Below are 27,659 nucleotides of genomic sequence, written 5' to 3'. Positions count from 1 at the left end.
GGTTTCAGAGATATAGCCCCGAATTTCTTTAGAAACTCAATATTTAACAATGTTTAGATGGGGCCATAAAATCCGAGCTGGATCTGACACAACAAAACCAAACTAGGGTTTCTTGTCGTTTGGGTCTGTACTTTCAAAAAATGCTCAGTTCGAATTGTTTGCACAAGATCACCTTAAAAATGTTGCACAGTGTAATTAGCTTCGTTAGCGGAAACTTGCAAAACATCTTTTGTTATCTATGACAATGCTATTTACTTTAAAAATTTGGAATAGTATGTTCATAGTACAACAATTGTTCTTTTTACAGCCATAGGCTGCGGGTATATCTCTGTCCAGTATTGGTCCACTCTTTGGTATTAATTTATATTCCCTGAATATGATCCAATAGAAAAACTCTTTAAATTGCTAAGTATATCAATGTTTTGACTTACCACTAATATAATTGTATTTCCAGATTTCAGATATTTCGATATCATTTAGGAGGGGTTTCAGGCTTTCCAAACGATTTTGTTTGAAATTGATACTTTACTTCTCTATTCTTCTAATTGCTAGAAATTGCATGTTAATTAAAATCTTAGCAATGTTCCATTCAGGATCTCTATCAGATCGGATATTAAGCTTGCTGCCAATTCGATTTTAAATCCAAATAATTTTAAATCAAAATAGTGCAAAAGACGACCTTGGTTCCAATCATGATACAATAAGAAGGTAGCAGCAACTGCCGTTTTTGGTAACATAAGATGTCAAAATTTGACATAAATTCAATGCAATTGACACATTATGTTACCATCAGCTGGGCTTCAGCTGGGCTGATAATGCTACCTTCTTATTGTATCATGATTCCAATTAACTAAGACAGGAGAATTTTATATACACTCCAAGTCTGTATATTAGCCTACCAAATTTGTTTATGGTTTTGTTATTACCAAATTTCAGCATTTTCCGTTAAATTTTGAATCTAATCGGCTTCTGAAGCCATTCGTTCATATCCGAGACGTTGTTGATATCATATTTTTCATATTTTAATTTCCGGCTCCCAAAAAATAGGGTTAAAGAAATATTTGGAGAATATCTTTTATCAAAATTAAAATAAAATAATGTCAATATATGTCAAAAAGTGTCATGTGTTTGCTTTGTTCATCGCTATTTTTCATAGTTGGAAAAAAGATTTGAAAATCATTTCGCTAAAGTACAGTACACATTGTCAGTTTTGAATGACGATTTTTTGCAATTATCGATAACTGTCCAACCGTCCAGCAACCACAAAATATTTTGTGGTTGCATGATGAATGATAAAAATGAACGGCCACACTAGCAAGCAACAACAAAGCTGTCATTCAAAACTGACAATGTGTACCCAGCTTAAAGAAAAGAAAAATATGTTTTATATGTTTTTTTATGTTTTATTCGGGCATCGTAAAGCATTTGCTTAAGGATAAATAACTCAAGATATTCATGGAAATAAAATATTCTCATACATTTTGCTTCCTAAGAGTCAAATTTGGACTACATTGGTGGGTGCAATATACTGTGGCTGTGTAAAAATATGCTTTTGTTTCACATTTTCCTCCACATTCAACTGACGGTTATGCACAACAGTAATCTTATCGACAAACTTTCGAATATTACTAAGCCGTTATTTTATAAAAGCTTTTGCACAAACAGCTGGGTGGTGGCAAATTGACAATAGAGCTTCAGTATTGGATATAAACTGCCGCACAGCTGTGCGAACTGTGCTGCAGACAGAAAGCACACAAATTAGTCAAGCATTGAGTGTCGTCCCATGAAAGGAGGAATGTAAAAATAGTCGCAATAGATAAGTGAAGAAGACAAACAGATCAAACAGAACAAAAATAAACAATAACCGGAATGAATTTTTCTTATATGAAAATTGCAATTTATGTTTTAACATTTATAACTTACGCCTATTCCGGCTACGGTTCCAGCACAATAGCCCATTTACGAGATGCTATTATTGCCGCCGAGGCCATATTTGGTGATGTGTTTTCGAACCTCATAACCATCAGTAAAAAGTTCCGCACCGTACATGAAGTGTTTGATGCGGCTGTAGAGGAAACGTGTATATTCAAATGCCCAGCCGAAGAAGGAGGACCAGGTATGTAATCATAATGGTTTGGAATAATGACGTTTTTTATTACGTAAATATTATGAAAATTCACGAAATACCTTAACGCAATGAACTATTAGTGAGCTGTCATAAATCTGATGTGCTAAATAAACAAATATATTTTAAGCAGTATTGCTCACATCAGATGGACCAAGCATACACGTCATATACACGTCATTTGTTTATGTTTACGTTGTTGTTTTAATTATACTTTTAGTGGTGCTCCCATCCAGCCCCTTCATATCAGCTGTTGATATTAGGTCTGTCTGGTTACTTTTCCTGCAAGAATTGTCCAGCAAGTATTTTCTAATGGGTACTTTACACGATATGTTTTTTACATATGGGTTGTCACTTTTTATATACAAAAGGAATATGCAAAGTGACAACACATATGAAAAATAACATATCGTATAAAATACCCATAAGAGAGTAAAGTAGTTTTATTCTCGTTTGTAAGAAAACTGTAAAAGATAAACAGACCCAATCACTGTAAGACATGCATGGAACCAGCTGATATTACAAAACACCGTAGACGACTAAAGCTTTCATTTCATTTTCATTTCATTACAACAGATGTCGCCAACAAAGTGATGTTTGGTCAAGACCTTTGACTCACAGCTAACTGGAGCTAAAGAAATCACTCGACTTCGAAAATATTTTGTTCGCTTTTCTACAATTCGGCGGCTATCTTACTACTTTCTTCGACTTCACATATTCTACAAGTTAAATTAACCAAAACATCCTTTTCGGTGAATAATAACTTCATAAATGTTTATATTTTTATAAATTTTATTCCCTAGACAGACGGCAGCGTTAGTTTGCATTAACTGCCTTAATTCAAAATAATTCGTGCATTATCCACATTCTTAATGCACAAAATCAAAGGAAATTTAAACTGAATTTATCAATTTCAATATGGCAATGCTGTTGAAAATCAATTGTCTTTTGTCAAATTTCCATGTTTAAGAAAATAAAAAGGGAAAGCAAATCAGCAATTTTCGCGTTCCTTCAAAATAAGTAGTGGACTTCCGCGAGTAGAATAGCAGCAAATCGTTTTTCACGCCTTCTAACAAATCTCTTTTTCAAATTTTTATTTTCACAAAAAATTTCATTACCCACCATACCAATTCTATCGGAAATTATATCTTCCTCAAATGTTTTTTAAAGTTTTGCAATATTTTTATAATATTAAAAAGACTCAAAAATATCGCGAATAAATTAAATTTATTTTTGCTTCATCGTTGTGAAAAGATCAAAGGTAGAAAGTGTATTTGTTTCGCATATTTTGGCGAACTTTTGTAAAGCTTTATGAAATGGTCTGCTGGGTACAAACAAACATCACAAACAGCTGTTTCATAAATGCAGATACTATCGTCTGTCAGGGTGAAAAATTAATTCAAATTAGGAAATTTTTAATGCAAATAAACTCTGCCGTCTGTCTAGGGTATTAGTTTGACATAGACTAATGATGATATAGACGAATGAGTACTCAATTTTTCCGCGGTCAAACCACTCAAACCCGAAAACTCAAAAAAGTCCGAAGACGATTTTTGGGGAAAATTACAACATTTTCTTGGATATTTTTCCCATTAAAAACTAACCCCATGTAGTCTTTTGTCAGAACAAAATATTTATTAACTTGTATTTTTTGGCTTTTTTTATTGCGTTTCTTGGTCACCACAATCAATTCGAACATACTCGGTGACACCATTCCGTCGTCTATACACAAATGTCTGCTACATTTGTAGTCTATACTGCTGTGGGCAGAAATAAAATATTGGATATTAGTTTTCACACATTTAAGTGCTATTATAAACGAAACGACGTTGAACTCATATCATAACTTTCCTTCTGTTATTGGTTGGATTTTTCAGAAAGATTTATAGTCTTATAAATCTCGAATTACATGTGAAAATGTTGTAGTAATATCATGAAATTGCATCTAAGAACGCCTAATTTCGTGAACTTTTTCAATGAAATTGTTCTATGTAGTGCTGCCGGGACCAATGAAAAATTTCAAATTACAAATGGAAAAATTCGAAATTCAATTGTAATTCTCAAATTACAAGTGAAATGTTTCAAATTTCAAATGAAATAATGTAATTACAACTGAAATTCTTCGAATTACATGTGAGAATGGGGCAGTTTGGTGGTTTCGTGAAACAAATTGCGTTAATTTAGGCGTACTTAGATCGAGTTCTCCAATACAACAATCTCATGGTTTTTCTAGTATGGGTTCAAATCTTCAGCTTTCCTTTTTCACTTGGAAAGATCATCGGTTATTAAGCTCGACTCCAACGAGAAGTAAATTAAAAATTAATAACAAACATGATCTTCGCTCTAATAGGCAAAAATTTAAAAAAATATATATTTTTTCTAGCTGCCAGGGTCCGCGTTGCTGACCCGTTCTTTTGGTTCTCCATGTAAACCCTAGTTATCAATATATCTATCTTTTTCATACCCCATCATAATATGGAGGACATAATTTACTTTGTCATTCTGTTTGTAACACATTGAAATATTCGTCGGAGACCCTATAATGAATATGCATTCCTGATCAGTATAAAATTCTAACAGCGTGTTTTTGTAAAAAGTTTTTGCCCATTCGTTCGTCGATTTCATGAACGAAGACACAATTTGGTTTTCATAGCGGTTGACGTTTGTATTCGTGTGACAAACAAATGAAAGCTTTTTATTTTCGTAGTTTTTTTGGTTTTCGTAACAAAATCAGACGAACGAATACGTCAAAAATAAACGAATGGAAAAGACCCATCGTTTTGAATGAAAATAAAATAATTTGAGTAATAAATGGCACAAAACACACGAAAACTGGAGGGGAATGCAATTTTATTTATTTCCATAGAAGCACCCGCGTATATGTACATCCGTTTCTTCATATTAGCTGTGTCTGGTTACCCTAAAATTTGTAACAATTTGTACCAATTGTTGCTGGATGTCGTCTGTTAACACAAAAAACCAGCAAAAGAGAGCGATTCGAGAGAGACATTTTGACAGTTCTTTCACTGAGAACTTGCAAATTCTTGCTGGACAAATTTCTTCTAGCAAGCACGTGCAAGCTCATCTTCTTCCTGAAAACAATCAATCAGCTGTTTTTAGTTTTTTGTTGATTTATGTTTGTGAACATTAAAAACAATTTTATTGTGGAAATAACAGAGTCTAATTGTATTGTTTTATGGAGAACAAATTTGTAAAGTGGAAAAATACTTTTTTGTTTCATTTTCTTTTTTATTTTTAATAAAATACAACGTGTTTGCTTCCTTTGTTGGCGGACAAATTGTTCAGTTTTGGCAAGTCAGCTGATTGCTTGCTGGTTTTAGGTGGGAAGGTGTCTGTTCACTTTTTAAAATGTTTTAGCAAAAGAGAATAAAAACCCCTTACTCTCTGAGAAAGTTCTTGCTGGACAATTGTTGCTGGGAAAGTAACCAGACAGACTTATTATCACAATTATTTTTGGACAAATTTGATTACATTTTTTTCTTATTTTTTGTTTGTCATCTGTTTATCGGGGTTGCCATCAAGTAACACATTTTACGTGCAGGTGCCTATGCAAAATTCACAAAATAAGTATCATGGAAACCCTGAAATGTAAAAGCTTTTATAAAATAGACGAAAGCTTTCAGATAAAAACGAATGGTTCGTAAAATTTTACAAGAACCAAATTTTGAACGTATACGTTTTAGTACGAACGGTTCGTGTGACAGGCAAGCATTTCTACAAAAACACGCTGTAAGTCGATATAACGAAGTCTCTCCATCCGTCCGACCGAAGGTCTCTTTAAATCTTTATACAGCTCGCAATACTTGAGAGCTTTATAATTTGGTTCAGAAGTTTCTACCACTCCTAAGATATCTGGCATTGACCATGGGTTATGTCGGTCCACGTTTTGATTAAACCTCCCTCAGAACGGTACCGCCCGATTTTCGCCATTTCTAAGGTTAAGAAATGTTTTAAGTTAGGGGTAGAAAAAAATGTCTGCTTGGATTTTTAGGTATAGGTTCACGTTTTGATATAGCCGCCATTTGGAGTGTTGAAGGCTTTAGCCACATTATCCAACCGAATTAAATAAAGTTTGGTATTTATTTTTTATTAGGCATATGATACATTCCCAAGGAAAACGGTCGTGGACCTGTGCCGACCGTTTTCCTTTGATATGAAACGGTTACTTCCGTTGTTGTGAATTTTGATGCTTTTAGTCACATTATTGGAAATGGCTATACAGGTCCCCGTTTTGATATATCCCCCATAGAACTGTTTTCGGTATTCGGCATTAAATTTGGTGTTTAGTCTTCCCTGGGTGTATAAAATATTCCCGCATAAAATCGTATGTACAAATCCAAGTTTTGACGACTTTTTGTTATAGCTTGGAGGTTTAGCCCCTGTATCCCACCGAAATGCCTAAAATTTGATAGTTGGTTTCTTTTGGGTCGTAAATATTCCTGCAGAGAATTGTCGGCATAGGTCCACGTTTTGTGGCGAGGCACAGTGCGAAATATGAGCACTTTAGTGGAACTTTACTAATATCTTTTAATGTAAAGGACGTAAATTTGCAAATATGTTTCTTATATAAGTGGGTAGCATGGGGTAAATATGGGCCAGATAGACCCGCGATTTCCAGTAGCGCTCATGTAACGGTGGCGACCGTTTTTTTGTATTCAACGGATTTTGCTGCAAATTAGTATATTGAGGTTTCAGAGGATATAAAACTAATGTAAAAACAGTCAGGCTTAATCCCATAGTAGTTGTTTTAAAACAACTTTAATTTATTAGTGGGAAAAATTGGCGATGTTTCTTGTTGTTAGTAAACATCGCCAATTTTTTCCCACTAATAAATTAAAGTTGTTATAATAATATATTAAAACAACGACTATGGGATTAAACCTGACTATTTTGAAAAACAAAATAGAAGTCTACATCCCAAATAAAAAACGCCAACCCTCCTAACTAAGGTACAAACTATTATCAATATATGTTCGCGTATTGGTGTAGCCCCCATTGAACTGTACCTCTCGGTATGACGTATTTTAAGTATTGACGTCATAGTTTCCAAGCTATTTGATTATACATTCCCATTTTATGTTGAATGTGAAATCACCAAATTTAAGGTATTTAGTAGTTTACATATTATTTTTTTTCTGTACTGTCACTTTTTAGTGCTGAGTGTATAAAAAGGTTTCTTCAAAACAAACATCAGCATTGGTCCATGCTATGATGTGGCCCAAATAACATGTATACATACATATCGATGCCATAGTTCCTCAACCTCGTATCTTAAAAAAAAATCGATTTTGACTTTTTTCTATCAAACGATTGCTATTTTGTTGTGTTTCATTACCGCAACCACTTATTATCTCAATATGTTGCCGCGGTTCTCTAAATATTAATAAAATATATTCTCGTATCTCATTCAATCCTATTTTCATAACTGCCTCAAACTCGTATCTTAATACATGAAACGGCGGAAGCTAGGATCTTGAAATTTTGGGTGAGGGTTAGTCTTGGGGCGTAGGTGCTCGATTTGGCTGGATTTTTGAAAATTCTTAGTAGAAGGGTAACGAAAAGTAGTTAAATGTACTAAAATTTGAACCACTTGTTTGACTTACTGGTAATCAACGTCGAGGAGAAACGGCTAAGTCTAGAATCTTCAAATTCTGAATGAGGATTCCTATTGAAGTGTAGGTGTGTTCGTAAGAAAAAAATACTAAAATGCACAAAAAATTGTACTTTTCGTATTACTCGAACGAGTAGAGCTAAAGTTCTGAGCGGAAAATTGGGACAGGGACGGAGTGCAAAATAGTTGTATTAAAAGGGTTTTTGGAAATTAGAACAATAAGTTTACGACGATTACTAAAATTTGGTATTTTGTGAAATTGTTATGCTAATATCGGTTGAGATAATTTGATTAATATTGGCTCAATAATGTGGGACACACTTCTTATCGCCTAGCCGGAACGGCGTGTCCTACGACACCACTTTTTAGTGAAGTTTAAATACTGAGGAAATGTAAGCCGACATTACACTGAGGGGATTTGCCACCGCCGAAAATTTTGATGTTTTGGTCAGGGATTGAACCGCAGACAATCTGAGTGCAAGGCGGACGTGCATACCACTGCACCACGGTGGTTCCCAATGATTATGCAATAGTTACCATAAAAGCAGGCAGTCTTTATGGTGGTAAGTGGACGATAAAAGTGGACTAATGGCATTTATTATCTACAATCAATGGTGTGTATGTTGAGGTACCACGAACAAAATAACCATATTCTCACAATGCAGCATGATAGAAGACCAAGAAAGAGGAGATACATGTTTCGGCGTTTGTCGCTATCACAAGCACTTTTGTTGTAATGTGTCCACAAACATTAGATTTGATTTACTGCCTCAAACTCCTATCTCAAAAAAAGCGTTTCATGCTTAAATTAAAAAAGATTAGAATATTATTTCTACTGATATGCATTGATGTACTTAATTCCCTAATAATTGCCTTTTACACATTTACCCAAACACGGATGTATCAAAAGATAAACCGTTTTTTGTCTCTCCTGAAAAGTTGTATTTTTTAAGATACGAGGTTGAGGATGTAAGACATCGATAGATATTTTATTTATTTATACCCTCAGCCTTTAGGCTAAAGAGGGTATTTACACTTTGATACGACCAAAAATGTGCCTCATCGAAATAATAGTTTTAGACCCCAAGTATGTTTGTACGATATCCGTTTCAGACAATTTTGAGTAGATCTAGCAATGTCCGTCCGTCTGTCTGTCGGTCTGTCTGGCTGGTGCGCACGATAACTCTCGAACAGATCAATCGATTCGGTTCAAATTTTGGGTATAGAAATATTTTGTCCATATTCGATTTAAGTTCGAAGATGGACCATATAGGTCCACTCCTTCAGGTACCTCCCCCACAAATGTTCAAAAATTGTCGCAAAACTTGTGCGCACGATAACTCTTGCAGGGAATAACCGATTTGGTCCATACTTTGCACATCGTGTAATTTCTACCAAACTTAGATGAGGTTCCAATATGGACTCAATCGGTCCACTCCTTCGGGTACCTCCCACACAAAGTTTCGGAAAAGTTCAGTTTAGGACCTGGTCTCGAATCGCTTTGATTTTTGTTTACGCAAGTTGTATTCGCTGTCCTCTATACGACGCTGTAAGATTTATTAGGGGCAAGTCCCTACTTCCTGAGAAAATAGCCTGAAAGTTACAAAAAACCATATGACACCGTGTGTAGTGGTTGGAGCGCAAGATAACTCTCGAACCGATCTGCCGATTCGGTCCAAAATTTCGCTTTCGTAATATTTTGTCCAAACTTAGTTCAAGTTCAAAGATGGATTATATCGGTCCACTCCTTCCGATACCTCCCCCACAAAAGTTCGAAAATGTTCGGAAAATTTCTGCGTACGATAACTCTTGAAGGGAGTAACCGATTTGATCCATACTTTGCATATTATGAAATTTCTACCAGACTTAGATGAGGTTCCAATATGGACTCAATCGGTAAACTCCTTCGAGTACCTCCCACACAAAATTTCGGAAAAGTTCAGTTTAGGACCTGCTCTCGAATCGCCATGGTTTTTGTTGTAACATATTGTATCCACTGTCCCCTATACGAAGGTACAAGTTTCCTCAGGGGCAAGTCCATACTTCCTGATAAAATAGCCTGAAAGTTGAAAAAAAACCCTATGACACCATGTTTATGGGTGGAAGCCAAGATAATTCTCGAACGGGAATGCCGATTCCGGCCACAATTTAGCCTTCGTAATATTGTTTCCAAACTTAGTTTAAGTTCGTAGATAAGCCATATCGGTCCACTCCTTCAGGTACCTACCCCACAAAAGTTCAAAAATATTCAGAAAAATTGTGCACACGATAACTCTTGATGGGAGTGACCGATTTGGTCCATACTTTACACATTCTCATAATGTCTACCAGATATGGACGAATATGGAATATATTTGTCTACTCCATCCCGTACCTCCCACACAAGATTTTGGATAAGTTCACCTTAAGTCCTGCTATTGAGGTACTTTGATTTTTGTTGAAGCAACTTACATTCGCTGCCTCAATCACGATGGTAAAAGTTGTTTCAGGGGCAAGTCCATACTTTTTGAGAATACAGCCCGTAGGGTGTAAAAACTCCCTATGGCACCCCCATGGTCTATGTCGGTCCATTCCTTTAAGTACCTTTCCGCAAAATTTTTGAACTTTAATCCTAATCAACATTTTTGTCGGTTCATACGACCAAAATTTTGAAACCCCCTAAATACATAAGTTTTTTTGTGAAAAAAGTGTTTCAATTTGCACAGGCTGAGGGTATATCTCTGTCGGCTCAGCTGACTGATACTTTCTTACTTGTTAAATAAACAATATTTGTTTTTTTTAATACTATTTGTTAATGAATTATTTTTTTAATGTTCATCGTTCGCATCAATAATAAGCGCTAACGCCTGGTCTGGATCTACTTTTGCTGAACTCTTTGAAGAGGAAATTAGAGCCTTTTTCATTTTATTACCCCTTTCCGGAGAACCTAGTGCCAGATCCTTGACGATCACTGTCGAACTTCTTTTTCCAGATTGGTATGATTTAGTTGAAGTGGCATTGCCTAACTCCTCTTGAGTGCAAGACTTTACAAGGTTATGAACTTTTCTCATTTGCACTTTTGGATGGCAATCTTTAAATTCCTTTTTGCGTCTGGTTGCATTCGATACATTATCAACTGTCTTTGGAAACGGAACCTTGTAGGATTAAGCCTGACTATTTTGAAAAAAAAAAAAAAACAAAATTTTATTCCATTTAAATATATAATAAGGTCGCACACAAACAACTTCAAATTGATATGATATATGAAATAACCTTAAATATAATATGATATATATTTAATGATGAAGGCAAACTTAGTGAGAAACAAAATATATGTATGTTATGTCGTGTGGCTATAGAGGGGTTTTTAAGTTATATATAGCATTTCCAAATTAAATGAAACATTTTCCAAATTGAATGAAACCTTTTCCAAATTGAATGAAACCTTTTCCAAATTAAATGAAACCTTTTCCAAATTAAATTAGATCCTTTCCAAATTAAATGAAACCCTTTCCAAATCAAATGAAACCTTTTCCAAATTGGATGAATGTATTAAAAAAATGTAAAAAATATTGTAGCTTTTAACGTTTTTTTTTTTTTTATTTTAATTTATATGTAAAGTAATAACATAGAAGAGTAGTTCATTAATTTTTTACCCTTAAAAATGTAATAATCCTTGGCCATCAATGGAGGTTAAACTGAAAAGCACTGAAAGAGAAAGTTTTGTTTTAAAAATTGCTGGTAATGACAGTGGCTATATGTCTTTTCCAATGAAGTATTTCACAAATTGCTGTCTAGAATTCTCAATTCGAGAAGTTCCGATGATTGAGGTGTTACATACTGCGCTCAATCACGTCAACGATATTACGATTTCCAGAATTTCCAGATCGCGTAGATCATATCTGGCACAAAATTTTTATATTGAAAATACCTTTTCTGTTAGTCCAAATATTCTATCTAGATAGAATAGAAATTTTAAACGTAATATAACAGGTATTTAAAAAATTGTGCCAGATATGGCAATTGATCACAATATCGTTGACGTGATTGAGCGTAGTATGGAACAGCTCAATAATCGGGACTGCTACTGAAAGAAAAAGCTACGTAATATGAATGAAATCCTTGTATCAATGAAATTTGTCATTGATTTTGAACCAACGCACAGTGCGAAATATGAACACTTTAGCGGAACTTTACTAATAACTTTCAAAGTAAAGGGCGTAGATTCCTAAAATTTTGCAAAAATGTTTCTTATATTAGTGGATATTGTGGGGCTCAAATTGGGCCACATAGGTCCGCGGTTTCCCGTAGCGTTCATGTAACGGCGGCTGTCGTTTTTACGTTTTACCTTTATTTTTCAATCGATTTTGCTGCAAACTGGTATATTTAGTTTTCAGCGGATAGAAAACTTATGTACAAAATATTTTCAATATAGGTTCGCGTTTTGGTATTGACCCCATTGAACGGTACCGGTCGATGGTATATATTTTAAATGTTACAGACACATTTTCCAACGTATTTGGTTGTATTTTGGCATTTTAAGTTCTTCGTAGATAGAAAACCTCTGTGTGAAATATTAACATCGTAGGTACGCGTTTTTGGTATAGCCCCCATATGACGGGTTCCCTCATATTAGGTATTTTAAATGTTGAAGACAAAAATTGCAACAGATTTTGATGCAAATGTAAATTTTAAGATGTTAGCGAATAAAAATCCTCCTCACATAAAAGCTGTCAACATAGGTCCACTTCTGGGTGAAGCCCCACAACCCTACACATCTATTAAGGAGTAAAATGTCAATAGTTTTTGTTTTCATTTGTATGTATAATGTTTATTGGTCCATTCAGTAGGTCTGTACCATTAATTGTGTTAATAATGTCTTTCAGATCAAGTTCAGGTCTGCACTGCATTACAATTTTTAACGTATTTTGGTATTTGCACCGCAGCATCTAAAAATGTTGCACTATATGTAAATCACCAACATTTAGAGGTCAAAACTATGAAAAATTGCGAGAGGTTTCTTAATTTTACAGAAATTATCACTGTTAGAATTAGTGAGTCCATTTCTTCAAAACACAGTCAACAATGGCGTTCATTGTCGTGTTTACCTTCCACTTTTGGAAAATGCAACTGAATGAAATTCCCGAAGTCTTTTTAGAAAATCTTGAATATCTCCAAAGACCGCACGATACCGCAGCAGTTTTATAGCTTTGCGAACAGAGGAGAATCCAATCTTTCAGATTATATATATCTTAACACGTGAATGTACGGAACTCACTTTAGAAATGTCCACGGAAAATAAAAAATTATAATTTTGAAAACTTCAAAAAATCACTTCTTTCCGACTAAAATTGCACGAAAACAAAAACCCCTTTTTGCATTGTTTTAAAGTGTAAAATATCATAATTGTTTTGTAAAATATTAAGAAAAATAAATCATGGCATACTGACTTACCATTTGTCCGCGCCACGCTATTTTTTTAATGAATCCAAATTATAATTTTAAAAAAAAAAAAAATTATGAAGCAAAATTGCAACTTTAAGTGCATTTTTAAGTCGTTTCGCGGAGTAAATCGCCAAACTGAGTATGGGTCATTTGCAGTGGAGTACTTAGCTAACGAATTCATTAAAATTTAATTAATTTTATGTACTTTCAAAATTCCTTAAAGTTCCACTAAACTTCCCATATTTCGCAGTGTGCAACGTAGAGCTTCATTGAATAAATGAAAAAAGTTTCGTTGAGTTTCATTGAAGTAAAATTAACGAAATTGTTCATTAATGCAATGAAGCTCCTTCATTTATGCAATGAAACTTTTTCGTTAATGCAATGAAACTTTTTCATTAATGCAATGAAACTCCTTCATTGATGCAATGAAACTTCTTCATTGATGCAACGAAACTTTTCCGTTAATGCAATGAGACTCCTTCATTGATGCAATGAAACTTCTTCATTGATGCAATGTTACTTTTCCGTTAATGCAATGAAACTTTTTCATTAATACAATGAAACTCCTTCATTGATGCAATGCAACTTTTTCATTAATGCAATGAAATACTCTCATTGTTGTAATGACACTTCTTCATTTATTCAATGAAGCCTTAAGTTGGTTCAAAATCAATGACAAATTTCATTGATACAACGTAGGATTTCATTTATGTTATGAAGTCATTTCATACTCACGTAATGAACAAAAATGAATTAAATGCTAAATATGTTTATTTTATTTTATTGCAATTAGTTTTGACCATTAATACAACAAGTCATATTTAATACCTCAGGTATTAAGCACATTAATGATAGTATTGGGCGTTGTCATCTGTAAGTAAAATTGAAACAATAAACAAATTGCTAACAAATTGACTGGTTTTCTAAACAATAACTTACCTCCAACTTTTGCCGCTGAGTCATCCCCTGTGTACGACCACAATGTTAGGATACAGCATGTTTTTCTTAAGGGAGTAGTGCTTCATTGGCCACGGACAGTCTCCGTAATTCCACTGATCATTGGATTTTCTATTTTTTATCTCCATTGCAACTATAAATGAAAATTAAAAAAGTAAATAAACGAACACATAAAAACTACAAAAAATAATTTAACCAATATTTGAATTTTAGTTTCACATTTTTAAAAGAACAACTGAACACATAAAAACAATATTTACATTTTCTTTTCATATTAAACACATCACAGTTTTTAAAGTTGAAAACACCAGACGTAAAATAACTTTTTTTCATCCACACTTGACTGTGGTTTAGCGCACACTAAAACAATGTTCTTCAACATCGTTTGAAGAAACCGGTGGTTGTTTTGCAAACACGTGTTTTTACTGCTTTTTAAATACACACACACAACCACAAATGGAATTCAATGAACGACAATACAAACAATAACAAAGAACTGATAAGAGCATTCTTTTTAATGTGGATGAAAATTTATGTATACCATGGCCCAATTATAGGTCCTCCGGCAAAATCAGACGATTTCGATTTGAGCTGTCAAAATTCATATTTGTCATTTGAATTCGCTGTGAGATGTATCTCGAAAAAAAAGAAAACAAATAAACTTAATGTTGTACACGCAAAATGTCAACATTTGTTGTGTTTGTATGAGAATTTAATTTACAATAACTTATTTTAGCAGTTCAAGTTCGATCAGCTGGTATTTTCTGTTTCGTCAAACAAAAATAACTACGGTAACAACTTTTTTTCGGAAAATGTTTTGTATGTATCTACCTGAATTGACAGAAAAGAAATTCGCCTCAAAAATTGTTTCGCCTCTGTTTATGAATTTTGACATTTAAAATCTTCGTTTTTCTTTGAATTCGCTTGATGGAGGACCTATTATTGGGCCATGATGTATACCAACGCCAATCGGCAACAGTAGCGAATTTTTGTACAGTTGATGACGTTTCTGCTAGTTTTGGCATATATTCAAGCACACATATTTATGTACATATGTGATTCTATACATAGTGTGGCGGCCATATAATTAAGAACGACAGCGTATTAAATAGTATTTGACTTGCTACGTTCCAAATATTTGAATAATTATATGGAATAAAATTTGTAAATAAATTACACGGTAAGCACTTTAAAATAAAGCCAAAACATAGTTTAATTCCCCCTCGTTTATACGAAAGAAACCACGATTTATTAAAATAGTTATAAATCGACCTGGCCACATAATTAAGAACGATATAAGTTAAGGTTACTTAAAGGCAATTTTCATACGCAATATGTGATATATTGTTATTTATTTTAGAAATCGGTTACTTGGATTCATTTTTGGTATCAAATTTCCTTCAATGGTACATACTATTGAGTCTAAGTTAGATAATTAGGGCATAAATAACGTTTTCGAAAATTTGCCCATAATTTGACGAATTTATTTTATTTTTAGGATCTAAAGCAACAGTTTTGGCTTCCTCTCATTCCCTCGATGACGCTCTGAACGATACCCTGTGGTTGTCGTTCCATAATCGGCGCTTATTTACCCTTAAATTGGGGTTTACCCCACTTCTTTGAGTCCTTTACGAGGGAATTGCCTGGGAAATAGTTTTGTATACGCCATTTCCACCTTTTAAATCAGTAGGATTGTTGTCTGCAGGTAGTAGACAGGAAATGAAACAATAATATAACGTCTATACAAAAATTGGAAGAATTCCACACAGAATATAACATTTATTAACATAATGTTTTGAATGCTCGACAATAATTTTGTGTATGTACATCAGACATTAGTTTATACAAAAGTTTTATTTTCACCCATAAAATTATTGATTTGACTGGGTTTGATATTAATACGGGCTTCGTTGATTAAAATGTCTTACATAATTATGCCTACCCCACAAAAAATTGTGCAATGAAGGTTTTTTAAAATATTAAGCCTTCCATTTTTGTTCGGTGTACCGTTAGGCCAATTTTTGTACAAAAACGAAATTATTTTTTTATTTCCTGTCTACTACCTGCAGACAACAAACAATCCAAACAAACCCAATTTAAGGGTAAATAAGCGCCGATTATGGAACGACAATCACTGGATATCGTTCACAGCGTCATCGAGGGAATGATGGGAATCCAAAACAGTGGCGTTGGATCCCAAAAATAAAATAAATTTGTCAAATTATGGGCAAACTTTGGAAAACGTTATGTATGCCCTCAAACTGAGACTCAATAATATGTACAATTGAAGGACATTTGATACCAAAAATGGATCAAAGTAACCGATTTCAAAAATACATAACAATATATTCACATATTGTGTATGAAAATTATCTTTAAGTAACCTTTAATTATGTGGCCAAGTCGATTTATAACTATTTTAATAAATCGTGGTTTCTTTCGTATAAACGAGGGGGAATTAAAACATGTTTTGTTTGTTTGTTTTATTTTAAAGTGCTTACCGTGTACTTTATTTACAAATTGTATTCCATATAAATATTTTAAAATATTTGGAACGTAGCATAGCAAATACTATTCAATACGATGTCGTTCTTAATTATATGGCCGCCACTGTATCTATGTAGCCAATATATAAATGTGTTCTTTTTATGACTGCCAAAAATTTAATTTGTTTAATAAAGACAAAAATAATTATAAATAATCCACATCAACATACTTGGAACGGTTGATGTTTTCAACCACCAAACGAATCATACATTTCGTTCATGTGTTTTGAACTTTATCGTTTTCAATCTGTTGTTTTGGAATTGAGAACTTTTCGCTATTCGTTTTCACTCACCAATGTAAACAAAACGAGACAAAACAGCGAGTTCGTTCAACGTGAGTTATGTTTCGTTTCGTGTTGTTCCTACGGAAAATACGAAACGAAACCATTGGAAATGTTTCATAACGTATTTTTTCGTACGCTGAATATTACCATTGGTATGGAACTTTCGTATGTATGTAATTCTTTAAAAGCTTTTCACTTTTATTGGCGCCCTTAAAATTCGGATATTGTTTTTTGTTCTTCAGGGTGAGATATCACTTATGTGGTGCAATACAAAAACGAATACGTGTTCCAATAAAAATGAATACTAATATACATACATACATAGTACCAATGCACATACATCAACGGCCTGTCACTTCTTCGCACCTTTAATAAATTGTTTGTGTGACGTATAATTTTGTGTTGAAGTACATACAAAATATTTCACAAGATATTTCGTAAATTTTTTTCGCCGACATAACCTTAGTGAAAATAAGCTAAATGTTTACAGAAAGTATGCCAAACGACATCTATGTATACTCGTATAATATTAGGACAAGCTTTTACTTTGTTAATTTTAAAAGCTTACATTGCATATGGTACATATAATATTCAATAGATGGCGCTATTCCAGAAAGCTTAATAATAAAGATTGAGTTCGTTAAAGGAAAAAATTTATATATACTGCAATACTAAAATTTTCCAAGTAAACTTTCTCAAAGATACTCGAAAGGTTTTTTCCATTTCGAGCGTACAATACCTCCTTGATATATTAGTGTCGAAAACCCCACAAAAATATTTGTTTGTATCCGAAAATAGCGAAATTCTGCGTAAAAGCCGATTTTGATCTATATCTCAAGAACAAGAGCTGATGGAGAAAAACCGCGACCGGATTTGAAAATAATTCGCCAGTATCAGTTAGAAACGCAAAAAATCGAATGAAACAAAAGTCGTGTTGACCAGTGTAATCTACACTAAAAACAAAAATTAATTATGAACACTAGACAAACTGTACTTAAAAATTCAATGTCAATCCTATTCATTTTTGGGAAAGAAAATAATTGTTTTTTTTAAGATTAATAAGAAGATAAACGTAGCGGATAAAATTTTTTGTTGAAAATGTGACCCATTTTAAATGATGTACTATTGCAAATTTCCATTGGTATGTAGAATAGTTGCAGTAGTTATTTAGTGAACACATCTCATAACGTACGACACCGCCATATCTTTGCTTTAGCTTGTCCAGATAAAAGCAAAGTATCATTGGGTGCAATGGTTAGCATACCCATTGTTAGCAAGTCGTAAATTTACTGTCCCTCCAATTCTTCTTCTTAATGTAAGTATGTACGTTCAAAATTCTCATTAAACACATGGTCCGCATAAGGACTTGGACAGTGCGATACACTGTATCTTATTAATGATCAAGCTAATAACAAATTCATATATCATTGTACGTCTCTTATTTTATATTTCTGTCCGACTATAGACTTTGTTTACTTGTTTTAATTAAATAAATTCAGAAATATGTGATCCTAAATAATAAATAAACACTCGAAGGTATATTCTAATATTTATAGAATTATTCCCTTTTCTTTGCAGAAATTCGACCAGTACAAAATAAATTATACACACCCACATCCGATGGCTGTGGTTCACTGGGTCTTAGAATAAGCACAGAATATTTGCCAGCTGTTGAAATGGAAACATGTTGCAATGCCCACGATATATGCTACGATACATGCAACAGCGACAAAGAATTGTGTGATCTGGACTTTAAACGTTGTCTGTACAGACATTGTGATACATATGACAAATCAATAGCGGGAGATTTAATGATTAAAGGCTGCAAAGCAGCGGCTAAAATGTTATTCACTGGAACCATAACATTAGGCTGTAAATCATATTTAGACTCCCAAAAACGTACCTGCTATTGCCCACCACCAAAACCACAACGAGACGAAAAGTCATATAACAAAAATGGCTACAGTGATAAATACTCTAAGGGAAAGAAGAAAAACTATGGATGGAAAGATCCTAATGATATGTAATACGAAATACTACAAAATTTAGATTAGTATATTTGTTTGAAAATTTATTAATTTTTATGTAATTTTTTATGTTAAATAATGTATTAATTGTTGTATGTACATAAGAATACTAACAGCATTATTCGGTTAATTATGTTTTACCACAAATAAAATATGTACGAATTTTTATAGCACATTAACAACAATTGAAAAAAACAGTAGTATTGCTGTCTTCGTTTTGTTATACCCTACACCACTATGTGGGGAGGGTATTATAACTTGGTTTTGGCCAAAACGTTTTCAACGCATCTAAATAATGGTATACCCATACATACCCAGCAAAATTTTATGGAAGTGGTTCCATGAGATGCCATGATTTCACTGGATCTTTTGCATTGGTTCAAATGATGTCGTGAAAGATCCGATCTTTTCATCAGCATTTAAACCCATTCAAAGGAAGTCGTGAAAGATCCGATCTTTTCATCAGCATTTGAATCAATTCAAAGGAAGTCGTGATAGATCCTATATTTTTATAAGCATTTGAACCCATTCCATCGATCCAACAGAGATGAATTTTGTGTTTTTATTTATACACATGCATATTTGCTTTTACTTATCTAAATACGTTTATTGCTATGTAAGTCCCAACCATTTAATAAAAACAAAACACACCACAACCTCTAGGAATTAGCTATGTGCAACCGCCTTGCACGCTGAATATCCGGTTTCGATTTCCTGACCTGGCCAGGGTTTCGGAGTCGAGGTATTTTTGGCTCGACTCCGACTCCGACTCCAGGTGAGTTTTTTTTTCACGACTCCGAGAGTGAATTCCTATACCACTAAAAATGATTAAAATTTGCACAATTTTTTAACTTGTTCCTATATTTTGGGCTATATAGGCTAATGTGTTAGTTTTTCCTTACATATTCATTAGAAAGGGTATTCGTTCGAATACATTCGAACATATCAATACTGTTTCAGCCGAATCTTACATTGAAATAGCAAAGTTTCTCTTTTTCCTGAATGGAATTCTTCCGCGTGAGAAAAACTTTAATAATACAAATCGTAAGGACTGCAATAAAAACTATAAGCAATTCACGACCAAATTTCAACATTTTAGTGTGCTTAGACTTAAAAGGAGACCCCAGTTGATTTTTTTTTTTTTTTTTTTTTTGAGATAACTACGTAAGATAACTACGTAAGTGTCTACATCTAAAGCCCTCATTGAGTATATAATGAATCCTAGAAGAAAGATTCGCCGTTTGTCAGACTTCTGAGTTATGGCGGGATGGATCTGTCGTTAACCAACAACGAATTTATGTTGCCTAATTCAGAAGCGTAACCATCCGAATTTGATATATAGTTAATAGATTATGCGAAATTTACCGAAATACATTTTTTCTTGAGAAAGTAACGGGTAAAACTAATAAAGGACAAAGAAAACGTGACAATGTCGATTTCTTGGATATGGGAAACCACATATGTATAATTTTCGGTGAAACATTTTTGTAGAAAATTTCATTTTGTTTTACTTTTTGAGTTCATGACATGGAAGGAACTGAGCTGAAACTGAAAACATGTCATCTAAAAATGATGAAACAACATCTCCAAACAGAGATATAAATCTATTTTCTCAATGATTGATGGAGGTCAATCAAAAAAATCATTATTTCATGACTCAGAAATTTCAACTATGGGATCCTTTGGGGTTATCAATTGGGGCTTTCATTCCCAAAAGGAATTTTCCTCCCCCAGATCTTAACTTCAATTTTGTGTCACAGGGTATTCAGTAAGATTTCCCATAGAGACCACAATGTATTTAATACTAGACAAGGATGACTTCTCATAAAAAACTAGATGAAAACACCAATAGACCTTTGTGAGAAGACCAGTAAGACTTCTGACGAAAGAGATTAGAGGTCCAATCTTAATTCGATTGTCATAGAACTTTACTTTTATTTGCAAAAATATAGCGAATCAATTGGATCAACAAAATAAGGATGAATAGACTACACTTCAGAGGATAGTAAATATCCTGTGAATTGTCCTTTAACTTAGTATAATATACATGTAATATGCATATATATTGTCGTTTTCTTTTCTTTTAAAATAAATAATGATTTTTTAAAAAATGTTCTTGTTCCAAATTTTATGTTATATTTCTATAGATTGGAAAAAATTTTGCCCGGAGTCTGAGTCGAGTTATTTTCATCGACTCAGACTCCGACTCCGGAACCCTGGACCTGGCCACATCAAATTTTCAACGGTGACAAAATACCCCTTGATGATATTTCCTGAGTATTTTAGCCATGAAAAACTTCTCTACAAGTGGCAACTTAGGGCACGAATTTCGGATTCGGCGATAAAAACTAGGTCACATATCAATTACCTAATATGAATCCATTGATATAAGAGAAGCCCTACTGGGATGTTTGTGGAACAATTATATAAATTATACATTTCTAAAAAATATGCCAAAATTGAAAAATTCACAGTGATTAGCATCTCCTGCTACATCTTTAAATTGTCTTTACGTCCGAAGATTTGCTTTACCACCAATGAAACCAGGTAACGTAATTTGGTGACTATATGGGTTCGAGTCCATGGCTTTCCTTTTTCACTTGCAAATAACTTCAGATCATTAAGCTTACTCTAAACGAGAAAATTAATAAAATCATTAAAAAATGATCTTCGCCCTAACAGGCAAAATTTCAAAAAATAAAAAACAGACTGAGCCCGTCTGGGATTTGAACCCACGTCCTTGAAAACATATCAAAAAATGTTGTCACGGCGTGTTAGCGTTCAAAGCCAAAACTCATAACTTCAAAGGCATCGCAAAAAGCGTTTGTCGTGAAGAAAATACATTTCTGTGGCCAAGTATCCGCGTTAATGTACAAAACACATTTGCATTTGAAAAACGATAAGTTCTAGGAAAGAAAAGCCATTACATAGTCGATACGTCCGAAGATTTGCTTTACCACCAATGAAACCACCAGGTAACGTAATTTGGTGACCATGTGGGTTCGAGTCCATGGCTTTCCTTTTTCACTTGCAAATAATTTCAGATCATTAAGCTTAACTCTAAACGAGAAAATTAATAAAATCATAAAAAAAATGATCTTCGCCCTAGCAGGCAAAATTTCAATAAATAAATATCTATAGAATGCAATTTGCCATATCTCTGATATTTAATATTTGGGTAAATTGTGAGTTTATTGAAGATCTATCGTCAACAATTGTGCACTTGTACCTCACATATGCTTGATAATGCACGTAGTTTTGCGATTTTCAGGCCCTTTCGAAAATAGTTCATTGTGGTTATATATTGTGATATCAAACATATATTTTATACCGGTAAAAAACAACTAATAATGAGTAGGAATTCAAATAATTTGCATATTCATATTCAATTACACACCAAGGGAGATAGTATAAGTCAGCTGCGCTAACGGTGATATACACTCAACATCTTCTGAGTTTTGAAAAAGTTTGAGAATTATTTTTTTTTGGAAATTTTGGACAATTATCTCAGGAAGTAAGGACTTATTCCGAAAAATTGTACCGTTGTAGTATAAGTCAGCTGCGCTAACGGTGATATACACTCAGCATCTGACCAAAAAAAAAAAAAGAAACAAACACAATAATCAAATTTAGTAAGCTAACTTCTGAGATTTGAAAAAGTTTGAGAATTATTTTTTTGGAAATGTTGGACAATTTTCTCAGGAAGTAAGGACTTATTCCGAAAAATTGTACCGTTGCAATAGGGAACGTGAAAAAAACCTTCTTCAAAAAAAAAAAATTAAATAGATCCGATACGGGCCCTCAAACTGCACTTTTCCCAAATATTGTGTCAGAAGTACTCAAAGGACGGGACCGATATAGTCCATGTTCCAACCTGATACATGACTGGATGAAATAATACGATGTGCAAATTTGGACCAATAAGAAAATCCCCTTGAGAGTTTGTCATTTTAGTTAGGTTTCTTGTTTGTTTTTCAGGGTTTCTTGGAGCTTTTCGGCAATAATCTCGGAAAGTATGGACTTGACATTGCAAAACGATTCGAGAGGACTCTTAAATTTCACTTTTCCGAATTTTGTGTGGCAGGTAATCGAAGGTGTGGACCGACGTAGTCTTACCCGATCTATATCTGGAAGGAATAATAATATATGGAAAGTTTGGACCAAATCGATTGCTCACTTCGACAGTTATCGTACACACAATTTTCCAGAAAAATTTTGAACTTTTGTGGGGGATGTGCGCGTAGTAGTGAGCCGATATAGCCCGTATACGAAATTATATTGGGCAAAATATTACGATGTGTATAATTTGGTTCGAATCGGTAGATCCGTTCGGGAGTTATCGTGCGCACCAGCCAGTTAGACAGTAAGAGAGACAGATGAACGGACAGGGCAAAATCGACTCCAAATTACGTGATACGAATTTCGTCCAAACATACTTGGGGACTAGGTCGATTATTTCGATGAGGCACATGTTTGGTCGTATTTTGTGTATATTCCCTTTACCCTAAAGGCTGAGGGTATAAAATAGGTGGCGAAGCGACCCCATGCTGCAATATTTGTATAAATAATCCAATTGGACAACTGAACTGAAAAATTGTCAATTGTCATGATAGAGAAAATTTGTAGTATGGAAAGAAATTGCTGTTCTCTACACAAAACCCATTATATGTTAAGCAGTAGGTCCGTTATCTAGCAGATACATTATAGCAATTTGCATCAGGGGAAATGTCAGTAGTTATTTTTCCATATGTAAGCTACTTTGCCGGCCCTCCAGGAATTAAAATATGGACCAAACATCAAATTTGTATATTTTTCATATAAAAGTAATGGCCTATGTCACCCGCTAAATAATATCAGATCACCATGCAAAATTATAGGCATTTGCTTCAACCTAAACTCTTACCTCGAGCAAAATTTCGTGACTATTGAGATATAATTGCGACCTCTAGTGTGTTTATGATAACACTACAAACAAAAAACTGGATATATTAGGCTGTAACTCTGTTATCTGATCACATACATCAACATAATTGACTCAATGAAATGGTCAAAAGATCGTTTTCCAAGTATAACTACTTGCTCGGAATGTCTCTTCCAGGAATAAAGATATAAGCTGTATATTACAATTTTTCACAAATTTCACACAAAAGTTGTGACCCATTTAACCCTCTAAATATTATCTGATCGTCATCTCATATTTCAATCTTCCTCTTTGTCATATACTCTTACCTTATTTAAAATTTCGCGTTGATCGAACTATTTTTGAGACCTACAGAGCCGTTACAAAATTGGATAAATATTATGTTTTTGGTCCATTTCACCCGCTAAATATCTAACGATCATCACCAATAAAAATAGGAATCTATTCTGTTCTGAACCCGACCTCGTGACGATCGGTCCATAATTGCTGCCTGGAGTTTGATTACAATTTATAATGGACAGACGGACGGACACACATCTCAAAATCGCTTTATCTCGTCGAGATATGAAGTTTGGTATACCACATTGGGGGTCTCCGACGAATATTTCGCGGTGCTACATGAATTTTTACCAAAACAAACTTATAATACCCTTTCCACATAGTGGTGTAGGGTATAAATAGAGTCGGAATGTACTACTTGGTATTATAAAAATTGCCTTGCCTGATCTACAAGTCGATTTGTAGATCCCTACAAAACAAAAGAGTATACATTTCCAAATTGTTGTAAAATAAAGTTCAGGAAATAGTAATTTGCGTTAGAGTCCATGTCGAAATCTGTACTGGTGATGGGAAGTAAAAAACATTTTGTAAGATGAATCAATCAATCAGTTGCGGAAGAATTGAACTCTGTTGCGAGCAGCGGCGGTGCTTAGGCCGTCATCCGACCATCTGCTTTTTCACATGTATGACATCAGCTGTTCTGTATATTAGTATACCCAAAGTGACAACATACATGTGAAAAAGCAGATGGTATGATGGCCGCCTTAAACTGCAACAGCTGGACGACCGAAAGTCGAGTATCTTATTAAAGTTCTCAACCTGTCGCTAGCCAGCATAGGTGAATCGTGCAGACCAAATTCGCTTCGCTAAATGAAGTTATGTCAACGAAGAAAAAGTCTATAATCTTTGATCTTATCGCCACCAAATTTTAACGAAAATAAAAATACCCTTTTTCAGGCTATAAGAACAATTTTTATTTGATCAATCAACTCTGCATTGAACTATATAGATTTAAGTTCAAAAGTGTTGCGGAGGAGGTACTCGAAGGAATGGACCAACATAGTCCATTATGAAAGTGGATCTTATTTTAGGAGTCAAATTTTGAACCAAATCGGTTTATCAGTTCGAGTATTATCGTGCTCTTCACCACCACATATGGTGTCATAGGGTTTTTTACACCTTTCGGTGTATGTACTTGCACCTGAAAAAACTTTCGAAGTCGTAGTGGAGGCGAATGCAAGTTGCTTCAATAAAAATCAACGTTATTCAACACCAGGTTATAGGCTAATCTTCGAACTTAAACTAAGTTTAGACAAAATATTACGGAGGCCAAATTTTGGACCGAATTGACAGATCATTTCGAGAGTTATCTTGGGCTCCAACCACATTTTGAGGCTCATTTTGACCGTATGAAAGTGTACATTAGGGCTATAACCAAAAAAAAAAAAATACCACGCCAGTACCATGTGTGGAATATTGTCCTTATAACGAAAACGCGTGTTTTAGTTCGATTCGGTGAAAAAAGATTCCGCACCGACTGGGATTACTAAAGCCCTTTTGATACTTTTCTCTATATAGAAAACTAAATTTGCTTAGTTTGCATGAATATTTATAGAAAGCAAAAACGATTCTCACAGGCAAAGTCATTAAAAATGGCCTTTAACTTTCGCGAATTCGTTGCAAATGACGTCACACAGTGTCACGACCGTGGCCAAAAATGGTAAAAACTAAATACTTCGTTGAACAAATTTATTGATGGGGAGTGATAGAAAACATATTAATTAGGAAGAATCTGAATTTTGGTACTAATACGTGAAGTATTTTTGCTATATGAGGATTTAAATCCGACAATTTTAGTTAATATGTATTTTTGTGTTTTTTTTTCTAAAATTAATAAATTATATTATGCGTTAATATTTAAAATTTAAAAGTAACGGTCGCTGCAAAAATTGTTCCTAAGTTCTCCTGGGATGTAATAAACTTGGCTATACTTTTGTTTGCATGTAAATATTAATCATATGGTGTTTACATTTCGACGCCTCCAAACAATAGTATGCTAAGTCGACTTAGCATGTTTTCAAGTTCTTTACATTTTTATATTTAACGTCCTTTAACTTAAATTCTGTCAAATTTTGGTAATGATCGGACAATCCGAACAGAAGTTATAAACAAATATTTACTTAGCATAGTACTGAAGGTCAAAGAAATTTCCAAACTTTTAGAGCTTGTCCTGCAAAACTCGCTTTTCAGAATTAGCAAACTATTATTTGGAGGTGTCGAACGTTCTTTAACTAAATTCTGTCTAATTTTGGTAATGATCCGTTAATCCGAACAGAATTTATAAACAAATATTGACTTTTCATAGTACTGAAGTTCGAAAACATTTCCAAACTTTGAGAGCTTCTCCTGCAAAACTCATTTTTTAGACTTAGCATACTATTATTAGGAGGTGTCGATTTAACCAAACATTTATTACTAAGTTAATTAATTTTCTGAAGCAAATTTTAAATTGAGTGGAGTGGGAAAAAAATTGTATAAAAGTGTATATCGCTATTTTTTGCTGTATGAGTAGTAAAAAGTGAGTACTTCAAATATATAAAGGTCCCAGCTGCAGAGGTTTGCAGACGAATGTGCCATTTCTCTTTTTCAGCGACCACCTCACTGAGAGGATACCCCCTTTTTTAACAAATCGTTTTGCGGTGTTGGCTATATCGCGAAAACGAATGAACCAATCATCATATATTTTTGTGGGCTTATTAGGTACCTAATAATCTTGCTTTCAAACGAGAGAATTTAAAAAAAAATTAAAAAAATTGTGAGCAGCGAATATCAAAATTCGAATTTTTACAACAAATTGACCGTTTTTTGACCACTATTCGGCCAAAAATTTTTTTAATGGAAATTTCTCATATATAAAGACAAAAGTTTGATATATTCAAAATGCTCACAAACAATATGAATACTAAACACCATTTCAGTCATATCGGGTGGATATTGAGGCCAAAACACTAAAAATACCGAAAATGAGGAGGCACGGTTCTATGGGGGCTATAGGAAGACAAGGCCCTATACCGACATATATCTGGTGGAAGGTTATAAGTCCCCCAACGGAGACTTAATACCAATTTTCAGCCATTTCGGTGTGATAATCAGTCAAAAACCTCGAAAATACCGAAAATCGGGAGGTACCGTCCTATGGGGGCTATATGAAGGCGTGGACCTATGCAGACAAATTAAAAGGTGAAGATATAATGCCCACTACGAAGACTAAATACCAAATTTAAGCAATTTCGGTGTAATAATGAGGCTAAAATCTTCAAAATACCGATAATCGGGAGGTACCGTTGTATGGGGGCTATATCAAAACTTGGACCTAAGCCCACAATTCTCTGTTGGAATGTTTGATACCTCTGCCGAAGGCTAACCACAAAATTTGAATACTTTCGGTTGGTCATTGTGTCTAA

General features: G+C 34.0%; 1 protein-coding gene across 1 annotated transcript; it reads left to right on the top strand.

Moving 5' to 3' along the window:
• Window positions 1–1,737: 1,737 nt before the first annotated feature.
• Window positions 1,738–19,203, top strand: GXIVsPLA2 (phospholipase A2 group XII). Its single transcript, XM_073979804.1, has 2 exons — window positions 1,738–2,116; window positions 18,547–19,203. Exons 1-2 carry the CDS (start codon window positions 1,870–1,872, stop codon window positions 18,993–18,995), a joined length of 696 nt encoding a protein of 231 aa, XP_073835905.1. The 5' UTR covers window positions 1,738–1,869; the 3' UTR covers window positions 18,996–19,203.
• The last annotated feature ends 8,456 nt before the right edge of the window (window positions 19,204–27,659 follow it).

Source organism: Musca autumnalis, unplaced genomic scaffold, assembly GCF_047663935.1.
Source record: "Musca autumnalis isolate F117 unplaced genomic scaffold, ASM4766393v1 scaffold_4, whole genome shotgun sequence".
NCBI lineage: Eukaryota > Metazoa > Arthropoda > Insecta > Diptera > Muscidae > Musca > Musca autumnalis.
The sequence above is the reverse complement of the archived record's forward strand: the minus strand, read 5'-3'. Positions and strand labels throughout refer to the sequence as shown.

What these genes read in the sequence shown, in the direction of transcription:
- GXIVsPLA2 (XM_073979804.1), top strand. Translation starts at nt 1,870, where the DNA reads ATGAATTTTTCTTATATGAAAATTGCAATTTATGTTTTAACATTTATA. An exon ending in AGCCGAAGAAGGAGGACCAG is followed by an intron (nt 2,117 to 18,546) that starts GTATGTAATCAT and finishes TTTTCTTTGCAG; the next exon opens with AAATTCGACCAGTACAAAAT.